Here is a 23317-nt window from a genome sequence, read left to right on the forward strand (position 1 = left end):
AGAAAATATTCAAGTGACGATTATCATCTGCTGCTACTCATAGTGGGGGTGCAGTTGACAGTTGAAGACAACTACACAGGGTTAGCAGCACATCAGAAAGCTTTTGTCTTAAAGATAAAAACATAAAGATAAAGAGCCTGTCTTTGTGATGGTGCCGATATGAGTGGTGGTGACATTAGCTACACAGTTAGAAGGGCAGACAAAGAGAGTAAATGTGTCTCAGTATGCACTTAAAGATGTGAGATTTTTTTACTCTGAGGACCATTTTTTTATGTTGTGTGTACATTCTGTATACTGTGTTTTCACACACAAGTGTGATCACAAGTACTTTCCATGGACCTGTTCTTCCATACTTGTGTGCATGTGTGCGTTATGCCTCCACTCTAAAGACACTGGTGTCACAAGATTGCAGGGGTCAAGTTTGTTCATTCAGATGCTCACAAAAGAACATTCCCTCAAGGGCAGCTTCAGTGAGACTTTAAAAAGGGAACTATGTATGAAGGAGTTGTTTTCCAGCTGACCCTCGTGGCAGCTGGACGTCATGGTGGTTTGACAGAGCTCTGCCTCTTGACGTTGGAGTGACGTAGTGAGGTCAAATGGCTGATTTGGAGTCTTGACCTTGAGAGTTAAGGGAAATGTTCAGCAGCCTCACTCTTCAGATGTTAGATTGGGACAATAGATAATAAAGGAGCTGAGAAGATAGAAATGCAAGTGTACATGCCGTACACACAGACAGACACGCACTCATATCCACACCCAGCGCCACTCACTGGCCATCTTTGGTCCAACCGTACAGTGAGGAATAAGAGGTTGTCTTTCTTCCACCTCCCTCTCTCTCCTCCCAAACTCCCCTGCTGAGACTAGACAGGGCCTCTGTTCCACTCTCTTCTACACCCTCCTCTTCCCTCCTCCTTTCCAAACATTTCAGATCCCCCCCCCCCCGGGGGGCTGAAAGAAACCCATTACCTCACTGTCCTGTCTCAATGCACGCAATGCACACACACACAACCATGTCAACCTAGGTTGACAGGAGTCGTGCTGTGCAGTAAAACCAGCCCACTCTGTATCTGTGGCACCAAGCTGTGCTGTAACCGACTCAGTCTTCCCTCATAAGCGCCACGCCGGTCTCTTTAAGAACCGCAGCACCCAGCATCCTCCACTGCACGCTGGCGCTGCGTGATGTCACAACCAGGCTCCATGCTGGGTCTGCTCTCTGTCATCTCCTCTCCGTCTTTCTCTTACGATGTTTTCCTCACAATGGATCTATCTTTCCCATTTCTTCATCTTCGTTTCACCTCAGATCCCCACTTTCCTCCAAAACCCCCTTGGCCCAAGAATCTAAACAGGAGCGATCAGGAAGCCAGGATGTCCTCCCACAATTTCTGTTACCGAATGTCCTGCTGGGGAGTTCTCGAAGCAATTGCTTGCTTATCAGTCTGTCAGCTGTAATGTGTGTAAATGAATCTGACTGTATGAGTCTGACTATCCCTGTGGGACAACGTATCCTTGCTGTGGACCTGATTTGTATCTATTATGTCCTGGAGTGGAAAATGAAGGCGGTGCAAATTTGTGGAATGTACCGTAGACAAAATCAGCATTGCCAGTGGCGGCATGTGGAAGATGTTGCTAACATTCTGCATAGTGTTTGTCTAATGGAGCTTTGTTGTGTTCTGTCATGTATTGGAAAAATGGCATGTGTGTGAGGTATCTTGTGGGTGTACCGTATGTGTGTGTGTGTTTGTGTGTCTGCCATGCCACCAACTGAGCCACAGAGATAAAATACATTTTTATCCAGCTATAAATCCTCCAGTTGCCCTTTTTAGAGGGCATTTAGCAAAGCTTTCCCAAAAGCTGAAGGGTAAATTCTTGGCTGCCAAAATGAAGTGTCTATTGTGGCTTTCCCCTCAGTGCTGGGGACAGAATCCGGCTTCCTGTAGATAGCCCCTCATTCATCACCTGCTCTGAATAGCACACAACGTCCGAAGATAGGGCCGTGGATAGAACAGGCACCGGGCATAGAGGCTGTGGATCTCCACTTCTCTGGCAGGCCAGGTAGGGTGCCGTCAAGCACAATGTGCAAGGGATTAGCTTCAAAGCAGGGAGGCGAATGGGCCCCAGGCCCCTGCTGTCCTTTCAAGGCTCCGGCTGGGGCTGCGCGGCAGGATGGTGTGGGGGTCATTGGTCCCCCCGCCATGGGGGAGTGGGAACGGAACAGAGCCTGGGAAAGGCTTGGGGGCTTGGGGCTGGGAGCTTCGCTGGCAAGACTCACCTCTCAGCAGGTGACCCATACTGGGATACAGACTTGCTTCAACTGACAGGGTGATTAAGCCCTGAAAAATTGGGGCTTTACGTCCCATTGGAAGTGTTTTATTTTCTCCTACTGTATTGTGTTTAGTTGTTTGCAACTCATGTGAGACTGAAGTCTACTGTACGTTTATACCGTAACAAAGCCATCATGTTGATTGGTCCATACAGGTCCTTCCTATGCTGTGACTACTGATGTCCTTCTCTAGCAGCATAGAACCCAATGATAGCAGGCTAGTAATTGCTGCTGGAGAATAATCCATTTCTGTGAAAACATGGAAACTGATATTGATTAATGAATGGATCTGAAGCTGGTTCAATTAACCCTGAGAATACAGTTACAGGTTAAAGCAGTATCAGGAATGTTTTAGCATCTTCTCATTTCTCCTCAAAGTATCTGCTGTCCTCACATCCCGCTCCAGTTTTTTTTTTTTTCCTAAGTTTGGGTTTATAATGATCATCATAGTCAAAGCCTAAGCCGATTTTCACATGCTGTCAGGCGCATAGCATGGGGCATTGGGTAGTTACTGCAGCCAGATGGCTAACCCCTGCCAGCTTGCATGCATAGCCCAAACTAGCTGCTCTTTTATATGCCGATCGCAGAATACAGCGAGGGGGACAGATTTAAAGAGAGAGAGGAGTGGGACGTAGAGGGCCAGTCTGTACAATTGGCAGGAGAGGTGGGAGGGCGGGGGGAGCAAGCCAGATGTAAACACATCACATCATGTTGTCTTCTGACAACGTGAGGAAGCGGAGAAACTTTTCTCGCTTTTTTTCCCGCCTTCCTACCAGTTTCACCAAATTGGCTGGGCACATGGGTGCTCTGGGTGGAGGGAAGCGGTAGAAGGAATAGGACGAAGAAAGGATGGATAGATAGGTGGATGGACAAGTTGTCATGACGACAGGACTGCTCTGAGTGTGTGTTGGCTGATGAAGTCTCTCTTTGCCTGCTTGTCCAATCAGATGGCTGAGCAGCGCTTGCAGCACGAGCAGGAGAGGACGCGGCTACAGCAGCAGCACAGCGCGGAAAAGGACAGCCTGGTCCAGGAGCGCCAGCGGGAGGTGAGCAGCCTGGAGAGGCAGGCCAGGGCCGCCTTGCAACAGCACCAACAGCACACCCAGGAGTGGAGGAAGCGCGATGCCCAGGTAGGGGGTCTCTACTGATCCACGTTCGCACACACACACATGCTGACCCACCGCTCTCCCGTGGACAACCATTTTGTATTTTGCCCATTGACGTTTTCCTGGGGTTTCAAAAGCACAGCGGGTTAAGACACTTTTTACTTGAAGCTAGACAGATATTGAAATAGGATGGAAATAATTTTATAGATTGCGTACATGAGAATTAAAATATTGGTATTTGAATAAAAATTATTTTTGTTTGGGTGAGAACAACAGTACATTTAAGAAAAAGTAAAAAAAAAAAGAAATGAATGAAAAACTTTACTGTTTTTTTAATTTTTTTTTTTTTTAATCGCAGCAGAGTTTCGTGATAGAAGTGTAAAGACTTGAAATCTGGAAACCACAGGTATCCAGATGAAGCAGAAGAAATTTGTTCCGTTGAGCGCCGAGCTTTTATTCCAAAACCCTGGGTTGAATTTCTCTTTTATTTTCCGCTTTATGGTTGTGGACCAGCGTCAAGCGTCCTGTACTCCCACCGAAGTGTATCTCTGCGTGGCATTCTTTTCTCACCGCAGGTATCCATTTCCCTCCGGAAAACAGTGGTTATTCCCTTATTACAGCATGGACGGCCACAATGAGTGTCTGACATTTGGGTCTATATTAATGGACATCCCTGACACTGAGAAGCAATTCTGTTTCCATTTAGCCAAACCAGCAGCAGGTCTTCATCTCATATCCTTCGCTCTGTCTTCGCCTCTCTCCAGCCTGGGCTAGCTTGGGGCTCTGTGGGAAACCAATTGACAAACCAGCCCCCAACTGGGGATGTGTTTGACTCTTCAGGCTTTCTGATTAAATGGACATTGTCAGCATGCAGAGAATTTTGTTTATTTGCCATTAGCTGGAGATGGTGATTCAGACAGACGTGTAATATTTGAGGACAAAATGTTCTCACGCCAAATGTGGGCACAAATGATGCCAGACACCTAATGAATGGCAAAGAAATCGAGCTTAACGTTAACTAATTTATATTTTATTTTGTTATTTAAGAGATAATTTACATTTACCGTTAACGACAACTTTTTTTTCAAAGTTGTTCTTCCTTGTAAAATTTGAATAATTTTAGAAGACTTAAGAGACTCTGAATTTGTCAAATTGCAATCATTTTGTCTTCTGTGTTTGTTTTTTTTGTTTATGTTTACATTTTAGTTGTTAACAGTGAAACTGAATTCAAAATGACCACTTCTGTTTAGCTCAGATGTCAAAATATTCTGGGTCTGTGGCATATTAAAGTAATTATTTTATAGACAGCTCTTATACCACCATACCAGTATAATACTGTACTGGTTCACAGCAGTCTAAAATGTTTTTATAAAGCTAGCAACATAACATGAGGGAAAGGTGTTTTTTCTTTTTTATTCCTGCTCTAATGTTCCCTTTTCTAATATTTTTTTGGGAGATGTCTTTCGCAGCACCAATGGCACCAGCTAGTGTGTTATTTGGTTTTCTGGAGATGCCGTCACAACGGGACATTTCTGCTGATAACATGCCGTCCTAGTCATGTCAAAATGACGCGTAGTTTGACAAATCTCAGGATCTCAAGAGGTGACAGAAAACAAACTTCCCCAGTACTCATCTCATATTCTTAATTCCTGTTTGCTTGTGCAGCATTTTGAGAAGCGATCAGACGCCTGCCTAATGTCAGACGTTGAAGCGACAGAAATCAAGATTTTCACTCAGGCCTTGGAAAGATGGAGGACAGGATTGTGGGGTTTCTGAACCCGCTGGGGATGCGAGTTGGGTTGATTTCCTGTGTGAGCGCTGTTCCATGGATGTGCTATTAAAATGACAAGAAGCTGACACACCACCAGCCGATATGTATTAAAGATGAGCTTTTTTACATTGAGCGAAGCCACTTATTATTAAACGCTTTTGCATTACCAAGGTTGTTTACCCCTTGAGAGCTCCTTCCCTCCCTTCACTGGTATGATTTTAAACACATAAAACTACTGGTGAAGATGTGATTTGACACATACAGAAAACAGAGACCACTCCCTGTCCATCACATGCTACAAGTTTGTTTCTTCTTTCATTTCTCTTTTGCTTCTGGGAGTCTCAGGACTTTTCCCCAGCCCATCAAACAACACACTCCCACCACATGGATCAGATGGACAATGGATATTATCATCAAGTGACATGTCAGTAACAGGCAACCCAAAAATGTGCCGTGGCGACTGAATCCAGGCCTCATTATTTCTGCCTCTCTCCTCTGTGCACTTTCTCGTAGTCTTCCTGGAAACAGTGGAAGGACAGTTGCAGCTAGGAAGCTGGCTAAAGGATCAGCAAATGTCAGTCACACACTCTCAGGATGAGTAATACCCACTCATCCCCTTGATGTGGTGGGACAGTAATAAATAGCATTCCAGTCTCTTGCCTTGTGTTTGAGAAGGAAAACCAATGAGTCGTAGCAGCGGCTGGAGGGAAGAGCTAAAAAACGTACACAGGGACACATTGTCCTCGTCCCACTAAAGTTTGTTATCCAAGAAAGTCTGACTTCACCCACTGTGCAGCTGCTGCACGGTATAAAAGCTATGTGACCCATCTGTTGTATACACAAGACTTCTTTCAGGATGATTACATTCACACGTTAAGTCATCTTTCCTTTCCTCTACTGATTGAGCCTTATATGTTACACGTTATAAAATCTCTAATGAATTAAATTAAGCAGCTGGGTTCAATGGCTGGTGTGTAGTCGGCTTCCCACTGACTCAGGGGATTAACTCACAGTTCCCAGCCTTGTGGACCTGAATCTTGCCGTTCTCTTAGAAGAATAAACTATTCCTTAAACCGTTTCTAAAAACACCACAGCGTGAAAGGAAGCTTTCAGTTGGCTGTCTGTACAGAATGATGAAATATCTTGCTGGTGAAACATGTTTGCCCATGGCAGGTTCTGTGTTGTTCTGTTAGCTGTTGATCAATGCCCCCCAGAGGACGAAGGAGTTTCATGGACTGTTTTGGGTATCCATCACTAGTATACCTTCAAAGACGCCCAAATCCTGGTGTAGTGTTTTTGCCTCCTTTCTAGAAATATTGTGAAGAAAAGCTGTACAATGTGTGCACATCCACCTGTGTGCACCACTGTCATGTTTAACATAGTATGGGCAAACCATATTTCACAGAAAAGTCGCACTAGACAAGAAAGTTTCCCCTAATAATTCCACAATTTTCAACTTACTTAGAAACTTTTGTAGGATTTTGTCATTATTTATATTTTCTACAAAATTAATCTTCTTTTTCTGATCTTCTAAAAAGTATTTTTGGAGAAAGTAAAGATTCATTCTTTTATATGTTAAAACAAATATATATCACTGTTGCTATTATTCTTAATGCACTCCATTTTGTGTCTGTGAGTCTTTTCAATTGTTAAACATTAGTAAGAGTTTCACTTCAGAAACTAGGGCCAGCATTATAAATTAATATGAAGCCTTTTTTTTTTTTGCAAACAACAGAATTTGTTGGTTCAGTGCAAAACCCATCATTCATATTTTTTCCACCAGCACCTCCTCAAAAGCCATTTTGTGAGTTTTATTTTCTCAAATAATTATGTCTTTTTCTAAAGGAACGTACACACCATCTGGACTTCAAACAGCATAGGAAAGAGCGAGAGTCTTGTGAGGTCTTTCTCCTGGGCCGTGGTCGACTAAATAATGATGCTGTCAATTTTTCAAAGCATTTCAATCCTAAGTACGTGATTAAGACGAGTCAAATGAAGAGGGTGATGACAGACTAAGTCAAAGCCAAGAGGATGTCTGATGAAGAGAACAAGGCAGAGAGCTAGACCAGTTTGGACATTGATTGTCTCAGTGCTTGTGTATAATGTCTCTGAGATCTGTTATTGTCAAGTGAGTCGTGTCTTGTTACTCAGTAATCTCCAGTAGCTGATGAGTATCCCACTGAGCTGGCATGTCACTGTGATTCTTTAAATGATTTCATCACGTCTTCCCATATACATTTGAGTATTTATGTTAGAACTCCGCTGAGTTTTTTGTATATTTTTTTTTCATCCAGAACGATTGATCATGAGCGAAGTCCTCAGAGCGTACTGATGCTCTGTGATGTATTGAGTGTTACAGCATTCTCTCTTTCAAACCCTGAAGCCATTTAGTATGTGCATACATCACATCTTGGATTTCAGCCAGATGAATTTTTATCTAGTTGACAACAGTGAAACTTTCATTACGACACTCTTACCTGCCTACCTCTTACGTTTACTTTGCTTAGTTCAGTCAAATATCACACAGCAATGCATATGTATTGTATAAATTTTATTTAAAACAAATACAATTGTTTTTCTTTTGAGGGAGAAACTGTCAGGTTATTTTATTGGTCATTATTTGTCAGTTATATTGCTAAAACAATGTCAGTGCTTTGTAATTATGTACGTAATGTGCTTCAACATTTACTTACATGCAGCATGGCTGCTTATTCCTCGTTTTCAACACAGCAGAGTACAACCAGTAAATGTAGTGAACAGATAATGGAGAAAAATATGTTAGAGCAAGCAATACTTCATCCTTGTGGGAAATAAGCTTATTTGCTTTCTTGTCAAGAGTTAGAAGAAAAGACTGATGCCACTCTCATGTCTATACATTAATAATGGACCTAGAGGCAAGAGGTATTTAGCTTCATTTAACATAAAGAATGAAAGCTTCACATAAATTGGGTTTATACCAAAGGTTAACAGAGTTAAAGCTAAACGTTTCCCACCTGTGCACCTTGTTACAACCTTAATTGGTGGAAGCTAGGGGTTTCAGTTATGTAACAGCAAGCAACCAAAGAACTGAGGGAGAGTCAGTATCGGTGGCATCAAGCGTCAATTTATTCAACACTTAGATCTTGAAACAAAACAGAAAAGGTGGGGGAGATGTGGACCAGAGGTTGTGCCAAAGAAAACCAAAAGAGTTACAATAAAACTAGGCCTAGATTACAAACTACTCTAAGAAAACAAAGGAAACAAAAGACCTGGCTGAGCTAGCTAAAAAGGTAAAGAAAACAAAATACAGGGGGGTGGCACCAACCAATAACCTAGTGTCTTTAAACAAGGAAATTCCTGTGTGCTGCAAAAAATGTACAGGGTCCCCCAGACTCACCTGTCCACAATCAACCTCCACACTTACTGAACCGCCGTATGCCACCAGAGGAAAAGAGAGAGAGAGAGAGCCATTGTTGTGCCCTCCTTTTATCAGTTGGCCTCGCGTGCTGATTGGTCAGGCCAGACCATTTGAATCTTCACCTGGAGCACTGTGAAGCAGGGCAGGGGAGGAGAAAGAGAAGAAAAAAAACACACAGGCCATCCAGGCACGTAACAACCTGCTTATGTCAAACTGCTAAAGTCGTCATTACAAGAAGAACACAGGTGTAACTAATATGATTAAATTATGGCTTTGTTCCATTTAGGTGTGCCTGTGAGCCAAAACTCACATTACCAGTGTCCTGGTAGAGTGGGATGTGCAGATGGAATACAGCTGTTATAAATGCCCTTAGTTACACCTAAGATTTACTGTCACATCTGACAAAATACTTTTTAATACATGACATAAATCTACAGCAATTTTTTCCCTAATTAATACACCAGTTGAATGATTAATCTATAAAGACTCAGATGATGTTGAAGATAACTGATTAAACACTTTTCAGTCGTTTATTTTTTGTTCAATCAAGTTAATCAAAGATAAGAAATCACTCTGAAACAAAGACCCCTCTGTTTTTAATTATGTAAACACTCTTTATCAAAACAAAACGTAATTCATTTCTTCATTCAAAGAAGGCTTGCGTGTCAAACAGCAGTGAAAAGGAGTGGCAGCTGTGCTGTGGCTGTAATCAAACAATGGTAGAACACCTCCAGTTTTATTACCAGCACATCCTGGCTGTTCCATCCCAAAAGCATGTTGTATAAACAACTGTCATAAAGCAATTTGAAGGGACAGTAAGACATGGACAGTAACACATGGGTTAAAATGTTATCAGGAAACATAAAAAGCACCCTGGACTTATTGAGGAAGAGTATTTATTTCTGTTTTTAACCTCTGTCACACACTATTTTAAGAATGTCTGGAGCGTAAATGCAGCGTAGAACTTTACATCTGCACTTGACTTTGCGACATTTTATCTTGACTGAACATATAAAGCCTGTTAGCCAGCGCCCCCATCCTTCTCCACTCTTCCGTTGTGCCAGTCTTTTGTCTTCTTAGCTGACACGGTGTGACCCAGTATATTTCATTTGACACTCCTATTGTCACCAAGAGCTGCTTCTTCACAAAGATCCACTTCAGCATGCCAATGTGTGGCCTGTTGAAGCGCCTGCGCTCACTTATTTCCAAATGAAACATGCTCTTTTGGCCTCTTAAGTTTCTGAAATGTCATTGCCAATGGCTCTGTTCTGGAAGATTATACTCTAACTTATTAAAAGATTTTTTTGAAGACAGATCATCCACATTTGTTAAAGAGAGAATTATACATTAAAGTCTCTTGAGGGCTCAGATCTAATAGCTGCTTGCCCTTGAAGGCACAAGCAGAGCGGTGAGACTGGTAATATTGAGTGACAGGGGAGTGGGACATAGAAATCGAGGATTGCGTGTGTTTGTTTGTGTTTTTTTTACCGCATTCTCTCTGAATGTGCTGGCTGCCAGTATGTGTGTGTGACAGCTAGACCACGTGTGTCTGTGTTTGAATGTGTGCGCACAAGTGGATCTGTCTGTGTGTGCCAGTGTAGCAGGGGGTATAACACAGAGCCACAGCATCTGCATGTTTTTGTGACACTCCTTTGAAGTCTCTTTGATTCTCCCCAGTGCCCTCTAAAAAAAGACACTTTAGACACTTTCTGTCTGATTGCCTTAACATGGCATTGTCCTGGATGCCCAGGCTTTTTAGGAAAGGGAGGGCGGCAGGAGGCAGAGCACACATTGTAAGAAAGAAAGTAAACAAAGTCAAGTAATGAGGATGTGCAGTAGCTGCAGAGTGAGGAAGGAAAGTGTGAAACGCTGCCACTGCAACACATGCGTTTAGCTAATTTCTTATTGTAAACTGTAGGGAATTATCATGTTGTACTGATACATGCAATACATTTGGTCCTCTTTATGTACTACAAAGAGGTTATTGTAGAACAGTGAACTTACTACTACTGTAACAAAAATGACCCATGTCACATTATAAATGCACATATCGTATGGCCTCTTACTGAATCCTGTATTTTAAAATTATGTGGAACAATCTTCATTATACCAGCTAAGTGATGCAGTTTTGACACAACAGTAAGCTTATCTTATCCTTTTGACATTTCCCAACCTCTTGAGATGTAACTTCATTGCATGTGTCAGGCTAGTCTTACTTCTGGTGTTTCAGAGGCCGTGGGGTTGTACTTATTACCATTCTTGCTAAGTAATGTTGACTTTCACTGGCAGCACTATTAAAGGGCTCTTCTGGGCACATTCAAGGCTGAGCAGTTCAGAAAGCAAGGTCAAGAGAGGGGTCAGGCCATCGCAGCAGCCCCCACACATCCGCACAGAGGATACCAGAAACATTTAAACATGTTTGTGAAACTTTCTTACGCTTTGTTAAACTGTAGAGGAACTCCTTCACACTAAGATACAGTGTCTCAATCTCTCTGCAGCCGTCTTTCTGTTTACTCAAATCTTCATACCTGTCATTCTACAGTGTATTAACATTTACTAACTCCTCTCCTTGTGTTGTCATTATGCAGTGTTAATGTATAGGTGTTGATGGCAAGTAAGGATGTAATCTGGAGATATTTGTTTCTGTATTTTCACCCTAGAGGACACAGAAGCTCTTTCTGTTTCTCTTTGTCTCACACATATTTGTCCCAGCCTGTGATCCAGCCAGACCATTGACAAGGCATTAAATACTTATATGACTTTGACCAGTCAGAAGACAGTTTACGTTATGTAGTACATCTACCACCAACATGTTTCTGTCAGCCAATAATGCAGAGCATTAGTTAATATCACTAACTAAATCCACTACACATCTCTGTATCTGTCTCTTTCCAGACAATTTCAGATTTGGAAGCCCAGTTGTCAAGTCTACGCGAGGAACTCCAGGGGGCCCACACCCAGCATAAGCAACAGCTGGCAGAGCTGGCATTGCTCCGTGAGGAGGAAAAGCAAAGGGCTTTCCTGGATAAGGAGGCATCCCTGTCCCGGCTCCGCTCTGACATGGAACGCATCCGCAGCGACCTTGAGAGAAGCCACCAGCAGGAGAGGGACGCTGCTCTGGAAAAGGTGGGTAAAGGACAGGGGGAGGAAAGATGACATATGGTCAGTTTCCGATAGCATGCTGTCCTCATAAATTGCGTTACAAATTGCATTATGTTACCTTTATGGATAAGTACCTGTTTAAAATAAGGTAAAAAAAGTGACACCTTCATTGATTCACTAGCAGAAGCTAACATAAAATAGAAAGAACATTCAAGCCTGAAATAGCCAGTAAAAGCTGAATTAGGGAGAGAAAGACAGGCCAAAGTAGAGAGGTTGTATTAACTGCTGCTTACAGAAAGTGTTGACAGAGGTGGTTGTCCAAGAGAACTCTGAAGAGAGGGCATGAGGTGGCTAGGTCAGCTTTACACCTTAGTCAGGTTAGGTTTTTAGAGACCTGCGACAGATCTCAGACTGTTTCTTTTAGATCTAGATGGTGTTTTCTTGTATTGTTTTAGCAACATTTCCATGCTCAAGCTTAAGATTATTTTTTATGTATCGCTTTCCTCCTCTCCCACTGTTATTCTGTCTTTCCCTGTTTATGTCTCCTTCTCAAATAGACCTTTGTCAGACAACAATGTTGTCTGTATTGTTTTGTTTTTTTCTTTTCTTTTTTATCAGTGTTGACAGTAAAAACAGATTGTGTTTGTGTGTCTGTGTGTGTGGGACTGGGACTAGTTATACAATGCTTTTATCCAAAGCCTTTAAAAATTCGCCTCTCATTCACCAATTCGCACACACACACTCCCACACCGGTGGCAGCAAGCTACCAGGCAATGCAATGGCCTGACCATCAGGAGCAATTGGAGTTTAGTGTCTTACTAAAGAACACTTAGACATGTGGACAGGAGGAGCCGAGGATCAAACCGCCACCTGCGATTAGTGCTCTACCTGCTGAGCCACAGCCGCCCCCATGGGAGGAAGACTTGCCTGGGTTTGCCACTGTAGCAAAGATCTGCCACTGTGTCCTGCCAGTACAGATCAGACATCTTAATGTTCTCAGTGGCATGAATAGACCCACGGTGCTTTAAGACTTATTGAGATGCTCTGTCCTAAACACAAAATAAAACCCAGCACATTACAGTTAGAGCACTTTTCTACATCCTAGATCCTTAAACAGTAAGTTCAATATGGTAATGTGCAGTACTTTTGAAGAAATACATTTCTTAATTGATTAATTAATTAATTATTTAAGACATCTTTTTGTTGACCCTTCTACCATAATGGGATGGAGTGTTTTGAAATGTACACTATAGACTCAATTTATGGGTCAGTCATGCAGGAGAATCCACAGTATTTCAGTCGAGACATTATCTAGCTTTGCATTTTGCTTTCTAGGTGAACCAGGATGTACTTCAATTAGAACGTCTGAGGTCCCCTCTTTCTCTCTTTCTCTATTTCTGTGTGATGTTTGTTCCCCTCACCACTACGGAAACTGGACCCACAGCTGGGAAATCACCCATAATCTTGTGCTGGTCTAGCAGGAAGCTGACCTAAGGTGGTGTTGATCAGAACCTAATCCCTCGGCAGGGCCCATCAAAGAACGCATTTTTCATTAGACACCATCCCGCGCCAGCTGCACAGCATTAGCCCCGGAATGCAGTTACCTCCAAAGCACCCAGGCGGCCATTTTGGCTCCATATGGCACACAGAACCAGGGGTACTGAGGGGAGAGAGATCCGAAGAAAAGAGTGTGCTTATTACAGGGTAATCCTCATTTGAAGAAATCACGCTATTTTCCTATCTGTCCCTTTTTGGATTTGAAGGCTGTTCTGCAGCTAAAAGTTATTTTATCTTTTTGGCACACTTTAGGTCCTCCCTCTCTCTTCCCTCTCTTTGTACAAAAATGACCCACAGTTGTTGGGGAATCTGGAGTGGATTCAAAGCAGTGAGGCTGAATGTTGAACTTAGACGAATAACACTATCAGCAATGTGCTAGTTTCACTTTTTCATGAAAAAGATTAATGATTTCTCTGTCCTTTTTTGTCAGCTGAAAGTGCATGCTTCTAAAAAAAAACTCACCAAAGGTTGAACGTCTTACTTTTCCCCTTTTTTCTACTTTCAAATCTGTCTCCAAGTTTGACTTCGGAGTGGGCAGGGAAAAGTTTCACTACTTCATTGCGTTCAGTTTTTTTTTTCCCCTCACATGGGATTGAAGTCAGCCAGGCCTCAGATCCATATTGACTCGTTCGCCCTGTTTTGTAAGCTGAAAATTTCTCATTCTTTTGATGCAGACAGAAATGCTGTCCTCTGCAGTCCACCATGCTCTTGGAAGCAGAGCCTGGGCAGGCCAGCTTTTCATTTTTTTTTTTGAACACATCTCCCAGATCCTGGAAAAAAGGCCAGAGAAATCCATTAAATCCATGAATGGATTCTCATCAAAGACGCATGCGTTTAAGGGAGAGACAGAGAGGGAGAGAGAGGGATATGGGGGGGATGTTTTGGGAGTAGACAGTCGGAGCTGTTGGAATGAAATAATGAGAAACAGAATATCAGAGGAGATAAGATCAGACGTTAAGATAGTTCCATACATTTGAGCTTCACCAAAAAGAAAAGAGGAGAGAAGGAAAAGTGATGGAGGTAGGCTGAGGAGAAGGTGTGGGTGGGGGAGGGTTAGTCTGGTTGCTATTGAAGTTTATCTTTGTAAGTGTGCGTGCGTGTGTGTGCGTGTGTGTGTGTGTGTGTGTGTGTGTTTTCATGGGTGAGAATGAATGCACACAACCCCAGACCTCCCAATCTCTATGCTCCACTGAGGGGCCTGTGAAGCTGCCTCTGTGCCTGATAAAGATGCCTCATCTCTGGGCTACAGTTAGCACAAATCCTGCCTCTCACTCACACCACCTCCTTATCTAACTTTCTTATTCACCTCCACACCCCCACCGTCCATCTGTCTTTCCCCACGTCCTCCCCTCTGCCTTCAAGTTGTGGCAAAGCCCAGAACATTAGAGCTTTCTATAAAGAGCTGGCCTTACCAGAAATCAGGGCTAGGCTTTGAGGAAGTGTGGGAACACTGTTTCTTAACACACGTGCATATGCACACACATGTTTGCACACGCACACTTCTGTATGCTCACTAGCATATTAAACACAGGTCCTAAAAATTAAAGTTTGGTTAGCGGAGAAAAGGTCTTTGTGTTGAACCTCTTCACCTCACACAGCTGTATCTTACTCACTCCCTCCTTGTCACTGCTAAAGATCTGAGATCATGTGCGACAAAAGATCAGGAGGTCTGAATAACGTCTGGAACATTGAATTCATATTTACTCTTAGTCTGGAGAGCACGGCTCTTTGAACTGCTAGAGGAGATTAGATGTGCAAAGTTTGTCTGATATGGTTGTGTGGGCCTGGGTGTTTGTGTTTGAGTGTGTGTGAGTGTATGAGAGAGAGTGCATACTTTTATGTACTTGGTATGTTTACATAACTAATAAGTACCCTCTTTCTTGTGGCTTTAATTGCGGTGTAAATGTGACCATGCTTGTGCATAAAAAGTGCAAATTCACAAAAAGGACAGAGGACGGGGTGAGGTCCACACTTTCTGATGATTCCTCAGGCAAGTAGTAAAATAGGAATTTGTGTGTATTTGTAGTACGTGTGTGTGTATGTGCATGCGCATGCCTACTCTCACTTTGGATCAAAGGGACAGGGCATTTCATCAAACCCTAACCAAGTGTGACAAAACCACCTGGAGGCGAACATCAGCCAATGAGAAATTAGCTTTTTGGCATGCAGTAGCCAATCACTGCTCCCTATGTGACAGAACCAGTGTCCCCCTGGTCATGCCCCATGTGACGCCCTAGACATGAAAGTCACGACAATGCTCCTCTCACACACACGCACACACACATACATGTTGAGCATTAGAACGCTCAGGTTTGAAGGGCCTCTGTCTCTCAGTCTGTCTCTGTTTTTCCTCAGGTATTTCTCTTTGTGGTAGTAGAGGTTTTCCTCTAAAAGTTAGGTTGGCTCAGACAGTGAATGAGATTATGTCCCCAAGCTGGAGATGGAGCTTTCTTTTGTGTGTCTCCGCTCATTATGACATGACACTGCAGCTGTAAAGGGCTTTCAGATGACAATGACCGCCAAAGGTACTGTAGGAGCTGAAGTTCTTTGACATCACTGGCGGCAAACAACTTCTTTAAGAATAGAAATTAACAACAAAATATAATAGCTAATGTGGCTAATGTGTTTTTTTCTGACACTTTTTTCTGTCAATACATCTGATCCGTTGTTTGTTTGGGTAAGATCAGTTTGTTGGCGATTTTTTGGGAACATTGCTGGCCTTCTCTAGATCTAACATCTTGAATCCAGATATTCCCTATGCAACTTCATTCAGTTTGTCAGTATGTCTAACATGATCATTTTTGAACAGATTTTGTCTCACTGCCTACATTTGATTTTATCAGTGAGAAATAAGAAACAAGATTTTTTTTTTTCTTTTTTTTTTAAGAGACCATCATGGGTTGCTTAAAAATAAAAATCTTGTTTGTGCTCCGTAGTGCAGCTGGAGAAGAAGATTGCAGCTGCTGTTTGGTACCTCAGCTCGGGCACAGACTTCAAAACCTCATTTAAGTTGTTTGGCACAAGAAAATCATCTGTATATAACTTTTTGTTTGTTGTGCTATGCACAGAGCTGAATAGGCAGTCTTTTTATGTGGCTGGAGATGCATCTACTTTCACACTGTTTTCCATGTGTGGACACATGTGTCTCTGACCATGCTTAAATGTGGTTTGACTGATTGGATGTTAATGCATTTTCAGCATGTTCTTGTTGCATTCACATCCATATTTAGGACTGTGCACTTGTGAACAGACCACCCAAGGCGTTTTTAGAGCAAAACATGCACAGCTGATTTTCTAAATGTTCACAGAAGTTATAACTCCAGCACAGTGCCAACCTTGGCTTGCTTCGTGCTTTTTCCTCCTTCAGATGTTTGTGTGGAGCTTACCTGTGTACATTTGTCCATTAGTTTTCATTGAGGCAAAGAGAATGTCCACAAGGTCTGACAAGGTCAATAGAACTGTTATAAAATGAAGGAAAGAATAGGTTTTGTCCTCCTATGGTGACATAGAAATATTAATATTAGAATATTAGAGTGCATAAAGTGAAACCAAGGAGATGTTCTAGTACATCCATTAGCAGTTTTATTAAACAGTTACCATCCATATCAAACCATTCACACAAGCTTCAATCCCCAACCCTGTGAGACATTTACTTTCAGACTCAGTTAGCGTACTGTTCTCTCTCTCAGCCAGAAGATGGTGGTACGAGGTTGTTGTCATTGTTGTTGTCATAGCCACGTCTTGTTCTTCTCCTTTGCCCGCTGTCACTGCTGACTTATTAGGTTGGTCCTCTGCCATTTGGAGATACACCAAATCACATTATTCAGTCGGTCATGGATTAGACGAGGAGGAGAGAAACACAGGCTGAGGGATGATCAAAGAGGGCCCACATTCACCTCACACTGACAGACTAACTGGGAGACAAAGAGATGGGGGAGGCAGAGCGAGGAATCTGATTTAAGGGGAGAAAGAGGTAAAGTTTAGAATATTTAGTGCAGGGCAGTCAGATTATTCGATCTGTGTGTCTGTATTTGGCTTCGTCTGCTGTTAGTGGATGTTTACATCATAGCAGCTGCACAAACACACATTAAAGCGTTTTAATGCACTAGAGATTGTGTTCTTGTGTTTGTGTATGAACATATGTTGTGTGTTTGTGTGCGCGTACGCATGCTCATACCTATGTGAGCTCAGTGCACCATCGGGCCCGGCGGCGCAGAGAGAGAGAGTGAGTGAGTCACCCAGCACATGAAAGAGTCAAAGTAAAGGATCTGCCGTCCCAAAAAAAACATCACACAGCTCCCTTGCTCACTTTTTGAAGTCATCCAAGAGGAGGGAGGGAAGCGACACACTTTCTCAATCGCATTAAAACATGGCGTCAGGCAGCTCCCATCTTGTTGCACGCTATAGATTATACTTTGGTTTGAAGTGGAGTTTTAAGTGGGACATCGCAATACCGGGCCCTGTTTTTGGGGTTAAGTTCCTAAATCAAAATCAACCTACATCTGAGCATCAGGTAGATGTATCGATCGGGGGGGGGGGGGGGGGGGCGGAGGCGTAAATAGACAGGAAGTGAGGTCTACCCAGGCAGAAAACTAGAAAAACAGATTGTTGTCACCTGGTCAAACACAGTTAAATGACCAAATGAAAAAAAAACTTTAAGTTTCCTTAAGTTAGGACCTTCGTCCAAGAAATAGTTTACTCAAATCTGTGCACACAAAAAGCACGACTGAGGCACTTTTCTGTGGTCTGTCCACCTGATTATGCTAAAGCAATCTGTGGTTCTACAAGCAGCTTCATCCATTAAGCATTCAGAACCTCAAACAAACTTTTTTTTTCTAGACCTTATGATGTGGGTTAAATGTTAAGCCCACTCACACTGATGGTAATGGATGTAATTGGTTTTCTGATACCAAGCACTGGCTGGTTGAGTGTGTAATCACTGAACATTTGGTATTTTGTGTGTGTGTGTCTATGTGTTTGATGTATGTTTATCTGTGTACGCTTGTCTGTGTGCCCATGATGCATTATTTCTGTACTGTGTGTGATGCGGCTCTGACAGTGAGCAGCAGGGATGAAGAGAATCACTACTGACAGGCAGTGATGGCAAACTGTGAAATGGAAATAAAGCCTCTTGTCATTACAGCACCAACTCTCTCTCGCGTGCACACAGATACACAGGCGAGCGCAGCAAGACAGCAATGATTACAGACAAACGAGCAAATAACATCTCCCAGCTCTCCCTCACTGGCAGATTGAACTCAAATTGTTATGAGAGACATGCGTGGTGAACAGAGAATCATTTTGAATGCTTACAAATACTGCTGCCACTAAAACTGAAGGCTTTGGAGAGCAATGGAGAAAAGCATCTCTTTGAAATCAATTTATTTATTTTTTTATTTTTATTTTTTTATTTTTTTTGAGAAATGAACCCCGCAAATCAGCTCCCTAGAGTGTCATATTTGTCATATTCCGTGCAGGGTGAAACTACCAAACACCAGTAAAAGAAAACATTCTGTGATTCATTGTCGCCTTAATAACGTCCCTGTCCTTTACCTAATCACCTGTCAATGGGTAGTCACATTGTGTCCTACTATGTCTCCTTCTATGTGTGGAGTGACATCATCCTTTCGTCAGCAGCTTTTGAGTGTAGTTTTATTTCTTCTGTCAAGAGTTCAGCTTTAGGACGATGCTGAAAACCATAATTGCTCTAAAGCAATGTGAGATGATTGGAAACATATCGGAGAAAAATGCCACATGGAGGCAATATCCTGTCCAAGACTGTAGGTTTCACAGAACAGAGTCTAGATTCTGATCTAGATTCTGAAAAAACTTTTTTTTTCTTTTTCAACTGCTGAAAACAGACACACCGACATTAACACACACACAGAAGTTGTCATGTGTTGGCAGCATTACTCTACTGAGAAATGTTTACTTTGGTTTCTTCCTCCTTTAGCAGTAATACAATGGTCCATTCCAAACAATGGAACTGCACACCTTGAGCAAATTCCACTTCCAAACAGCTATAGATCAAACTGTGGATGTGTGTTTGGCCTTCATGTATCCTGTTTGTCCATTATCTGTATTTGAATAAGTGTGACTTGTGTGCATATCTTTGTGTGTGTGTGTGTGTGTGTGAGAGAGAGAGAGAGAGAGGGAGAGAGAAAGAGAGGGAGTAAGTTGTCACCCTGCTTTCTGCCACTCCTGTCAGTCCTTTTTTAAGTGTGCGCGTGTATGTGTTTGGCCTGGTTCCCACTGCAGATTATTAATTAAGTTCTGGTAAGCGGTGCATGCCTTGCCTTCAGATCCACTTCCACTCTCTTTAACACACACATGCAAACACACGCACACACACACATACACACACACACTTCAAAGCAGCTGCACTCCACACCGCTAGGATTAAGAGGCGATTGAAGAGCCTGATACAGCCTCAAAGTGCCTTCAGCACGAAAATGCCTTTGGCAGGGCACAGGTAGTCTCTTTGAAAGTGCTTACACACACATACACACGCACACACTCACACAGACACACACATATGGCTGGGCTTTTAATTTAGCTCTGATTTTCCCTTTGTATTTGTCACAGTCCTGTTGGGCTATTTTTCCTTGCATGTACTATCCATATCGTCATCTATTTCCAGCCATTTTTAGTGTGTGTTAAGATGGTTGAGCTGTATAATGTATGATGTTGTATAATGCTTCCTGCTCCATTCCCCGGAGTGACTGTCGATAAAAGGAATAGGCTAGTAGCAAACTCTTTATGTTTTTATGAAGCATCTGAGCATGTTTGCATGTCAGTATGGCCATATGTTTTCATGAATACTCTCACATGTGAACTCACGCACATATACAGATAGCAGATAGAGTCACACATGCCTCATTACCCCACAGTCAGTAACAGAGATGAGGCTGATATTACACTTTCGTTTTCACTATAAAACCACATCCGTTTTATAAGTACAAATTACAAAGATAATGACATCAAATAAAAGAAGTATGGTGCATCTGATAGCGACATGTTTTGTTCAGGGCAGGTGTTTTTTCTAGGAGAATAAACCTGCTGACAAATTATCAGTGGACAGGAAGTAGAGGTACAGCTGAAAATGCCAAGCACTAACTATCCCAGTGTCACTGCAGCTAAGATGTTGCCAAGACAGAGCAGTCCTGCAGCAGTAAAGGGAGACAACAAATGCGTCAGCTGTAAAGAAAAAACATAGAAGGACTCCGTTTGCGCCCCTCTCCCACACACAGTTCTTTCTCTTGCGTTTTCTACACCCTTCTTTGTCTTCCCCTCTCTCATCAGCTGCTATAGGGCCCCTAGGGACGAGCGGGCCGCCACTCAAAGAGTCCTGGCGCAGGAAGACAGGCCCGTATCCTTGGTGATGGCTCTGTGTTTCCGTGGTGACAGGTGTGTCCGCTCAGAGCGGACAGCGGTGTTTGTCAGGAAGTGTTTGGATGGGGTGCAGAGTCCAAACGAAGCTCAGGTGTTGATGGCTGCGAGGGGTGAATTCAATGAAACAGTGTTTGTTAGTGAGTTGTCTGTCTGTCAGTGGCTGTCAGAACAAGTATGTGTGTGTGAGAGAGTGTGTGGGCATGGGTGTGTGTGTTTTGTGTCATGGGTCTGTATGTGGGTTTTAATGTATAAGTCAGGTTTATTGCATCTAAGTCATTTTTAAAAGAAATTTCTGCATAGCTTTATTTATAGTTATCTTTGTATATCCAACATGAACAGGAAGTTTATAAGGTTTATGAGTTTCTTACAGATGTAAGATGAGATAAAACATGTTAAATTCATGGGGAAATTGATTGGGTTATGAACAAAGAATAACTGGCATACAGTGATGCAAAAAAGAAGAGTGTTGTGAGGTTATAGACAGTAAATAAGCAGATTTATTTATGACAATAAATGCTGATTTATGCATTATGTTAGTGTTCAAAATAATAGCAGAAGAATCTCAACAATATGCATATACTGATTTACTGTATACTTTCAGACTAGAGTATTAAACTTGAGTTGATCCACATCCCCTGTAAAGACTTGACTGCCTTTCAAATTATGACCTACTGCATATCCCCAATTAATTTGAGCCTTAGTCTTTCTACAGTGCTTTTACAGACCTTGTCACTATCCGTACAGGCAGCTATTGACATCGCCATCGAATTCCAGCACCTCACACCTAATTATCTCACTCCACCGTTCAGCCTCTCATTGAAACTGTGCCATCACTACACAGCTAGCTGAAAGGAGACAGATCTTGTATTAGACTCTCGCAGTCTTTTCTTCCAGCTGGCTAGCTTCCCATAGAGAAACAACGGAAAACAAAGAGACGAGCAGCGCTCAATAAACTCCTAACAACAATCTCCATTCACTCCTGTTCTGTCTCCACTGTGTTGTGTCTCCCAGCTTCTCCCGATCACCTCTCTTTTTTTTGCTCCCTATAGCTAATTGGCAGCAAAGTTTTAATTCCCACCCGCCCCCCTTCTTGTTAAGTGATGAATTGTTGGCAGGGGATCAAAGAGGAGTGGTGCCCACTGTGCACCATGCCCATCACTACCTGCTGGCACACATGAGCATAGGGACTGGCGCTGTGCCAAGGGGCCACAGGCCTTCACCACAGGGACACACTGCCAAGAGGCAGAGGTCAACGTGTGTGTGTGTGTGTGTGTGTGTGTGTGTGTGTGTGTGTGTGTGTGTGTGTGTGTGTGTGTGTGTGTGTGTGTGTGTGTGTGTGAGTGTGTGTGTGTGTGTGTGTGTGTGTGTGTGTGTGTGTGTGTGTGTGTGTGTGTGTGTGTGTGTGTGTGTGTGTGTGTGTGAAAGCATGGGTAGGTTGGGAGGGTGGTGTGACTCTGTGCACTTCCTAACAGAGGATTCAATTTCACAACTCTCTCTCATTGTGTGTCTCTGTCCGTCTGTCTGCATATCTCTTTCTCACACTCTCCTCTCTCTTCTTGTTGCAGACCAACAGCAGGTTGAAGCAGATTGAGAAGGAGTACAGTCAGAAGCTCACCAAGTCTGCCCAGGTAATCAGTTTTCTCTCCTACCTTTTTCCCCCCTCTTTCATTTTATATTCCTCTTTTTTCACCAAGCAGTTTGAAAATATGGACAAATGTACTGATGGGAGAGGTGAAGAAGTACACATGAAAAACACACACACACACACACTCACTCTTGAACACCTAGAAAGCCACCCTGCCCTTTGCCCTTAAGCAGATATGCACAAATGTACAAGTGCACAAGAAGGTGCATACACACATCCCATGTCTGAAAGACACAGGAGCTTGTGTTACAGTAAGAACATCTGAAGCTCAGTTGTCTGGCTCTTCTTATTACTTTTCTTATTCTCTCTGTCTATAGGTGACTGCTTGAAAAACTCTTGAACAGAGTTGTGTGAAGTCAGGACAGGTTTTTAGACTTCATACTAAAGGACAGTTCCTCTCCGTTTTTGCCCTTAAAGCTGCACTAATCAATATCAATCAAATACCTATGTATGATGTAAAAGAGATTGCCCATAGTCAAGTAGAAGGATAGAAATATTAGACTTACATTCACAATGTGGCCAGGAACATGACTGTCAAAGTTGCTTAGTGTCTCCTGAATGTCATGGCAGCTGCTAACATTTAGCTAATATATCAATATTGTGTTTACAGCTTGTTCAGCTGCCCCCAAACTGCCAAAAATCAATTAATCCTACTTTAAAATACACATATTCCTTGATCTACCTTGCACTGGCCACTTTGTATTGCCCACTGGTACTACAATAGTTTGTAGTTGTAGTTTCTCACACTTGCTTTTTTATAGTTGTCCCCTGTCCGTTCACCTCCTAAAGTAATGAACACTCCATTCTCCCTTCCCTGCCTCCAATTCTTCTTCCTGTCATAGCATCACCTGGCCATACTTTGGAAATCCTTCTAATTGAACACCATATGTTTAACATTACTGCTTGTCTCCTCAGACTGGGCCCATTTAAAACTGAGATAATTCTTCTCTCCAACCAGGAATATAACTTCCTGGGACACACTCTGTCATTCAGCAAAATGTCTCAGAAAGTTGAGGGCAGCTTTTAC

At 42.6% G+C, this 23317-nt stretch overlaps 1 protein-coding gene across 1 annotated transcript in view; it reads left to right on the plus strand.

Annotated features, from left to right (window-relative positions):
* The window catches only part of cep112 (centrosomal protein 112), a 92777-nt gene that overhangs the window by 44141 nt on the left and 25319 nt on the right, over positions 1–23317 (plus strand). Inside the window, exons 20-22 of the mRNA XM_041062754.1 lie at positions 3268–3450; positions 11490–11720; positions 22211–22273. Coding sequence (XP_040918688.1) covers positions 3268–3450; positions 11490–11720; positions 22211–22273 — 477 coding nt within the window. The remainder of the gene's footprint in view (positions 1–3267; positions 3451–11489; positions 11721–22210; positions 22274–23317) is intronic.

Source organism: Toxotes jaculatrix, chromosome 18, assembly GCF_017976425.1.
Source record: "Toxotes jaculatrix isolate fToxJac2 chromosome 18, fToxJac2.pri, whole genome shotgun sequence".
NCBI classification, from domain to species: Eukaryota; Metazoa; Chordata; class Actinopteri; family Toxotidae; genus Toxotes; species Toxotes jaculatrix.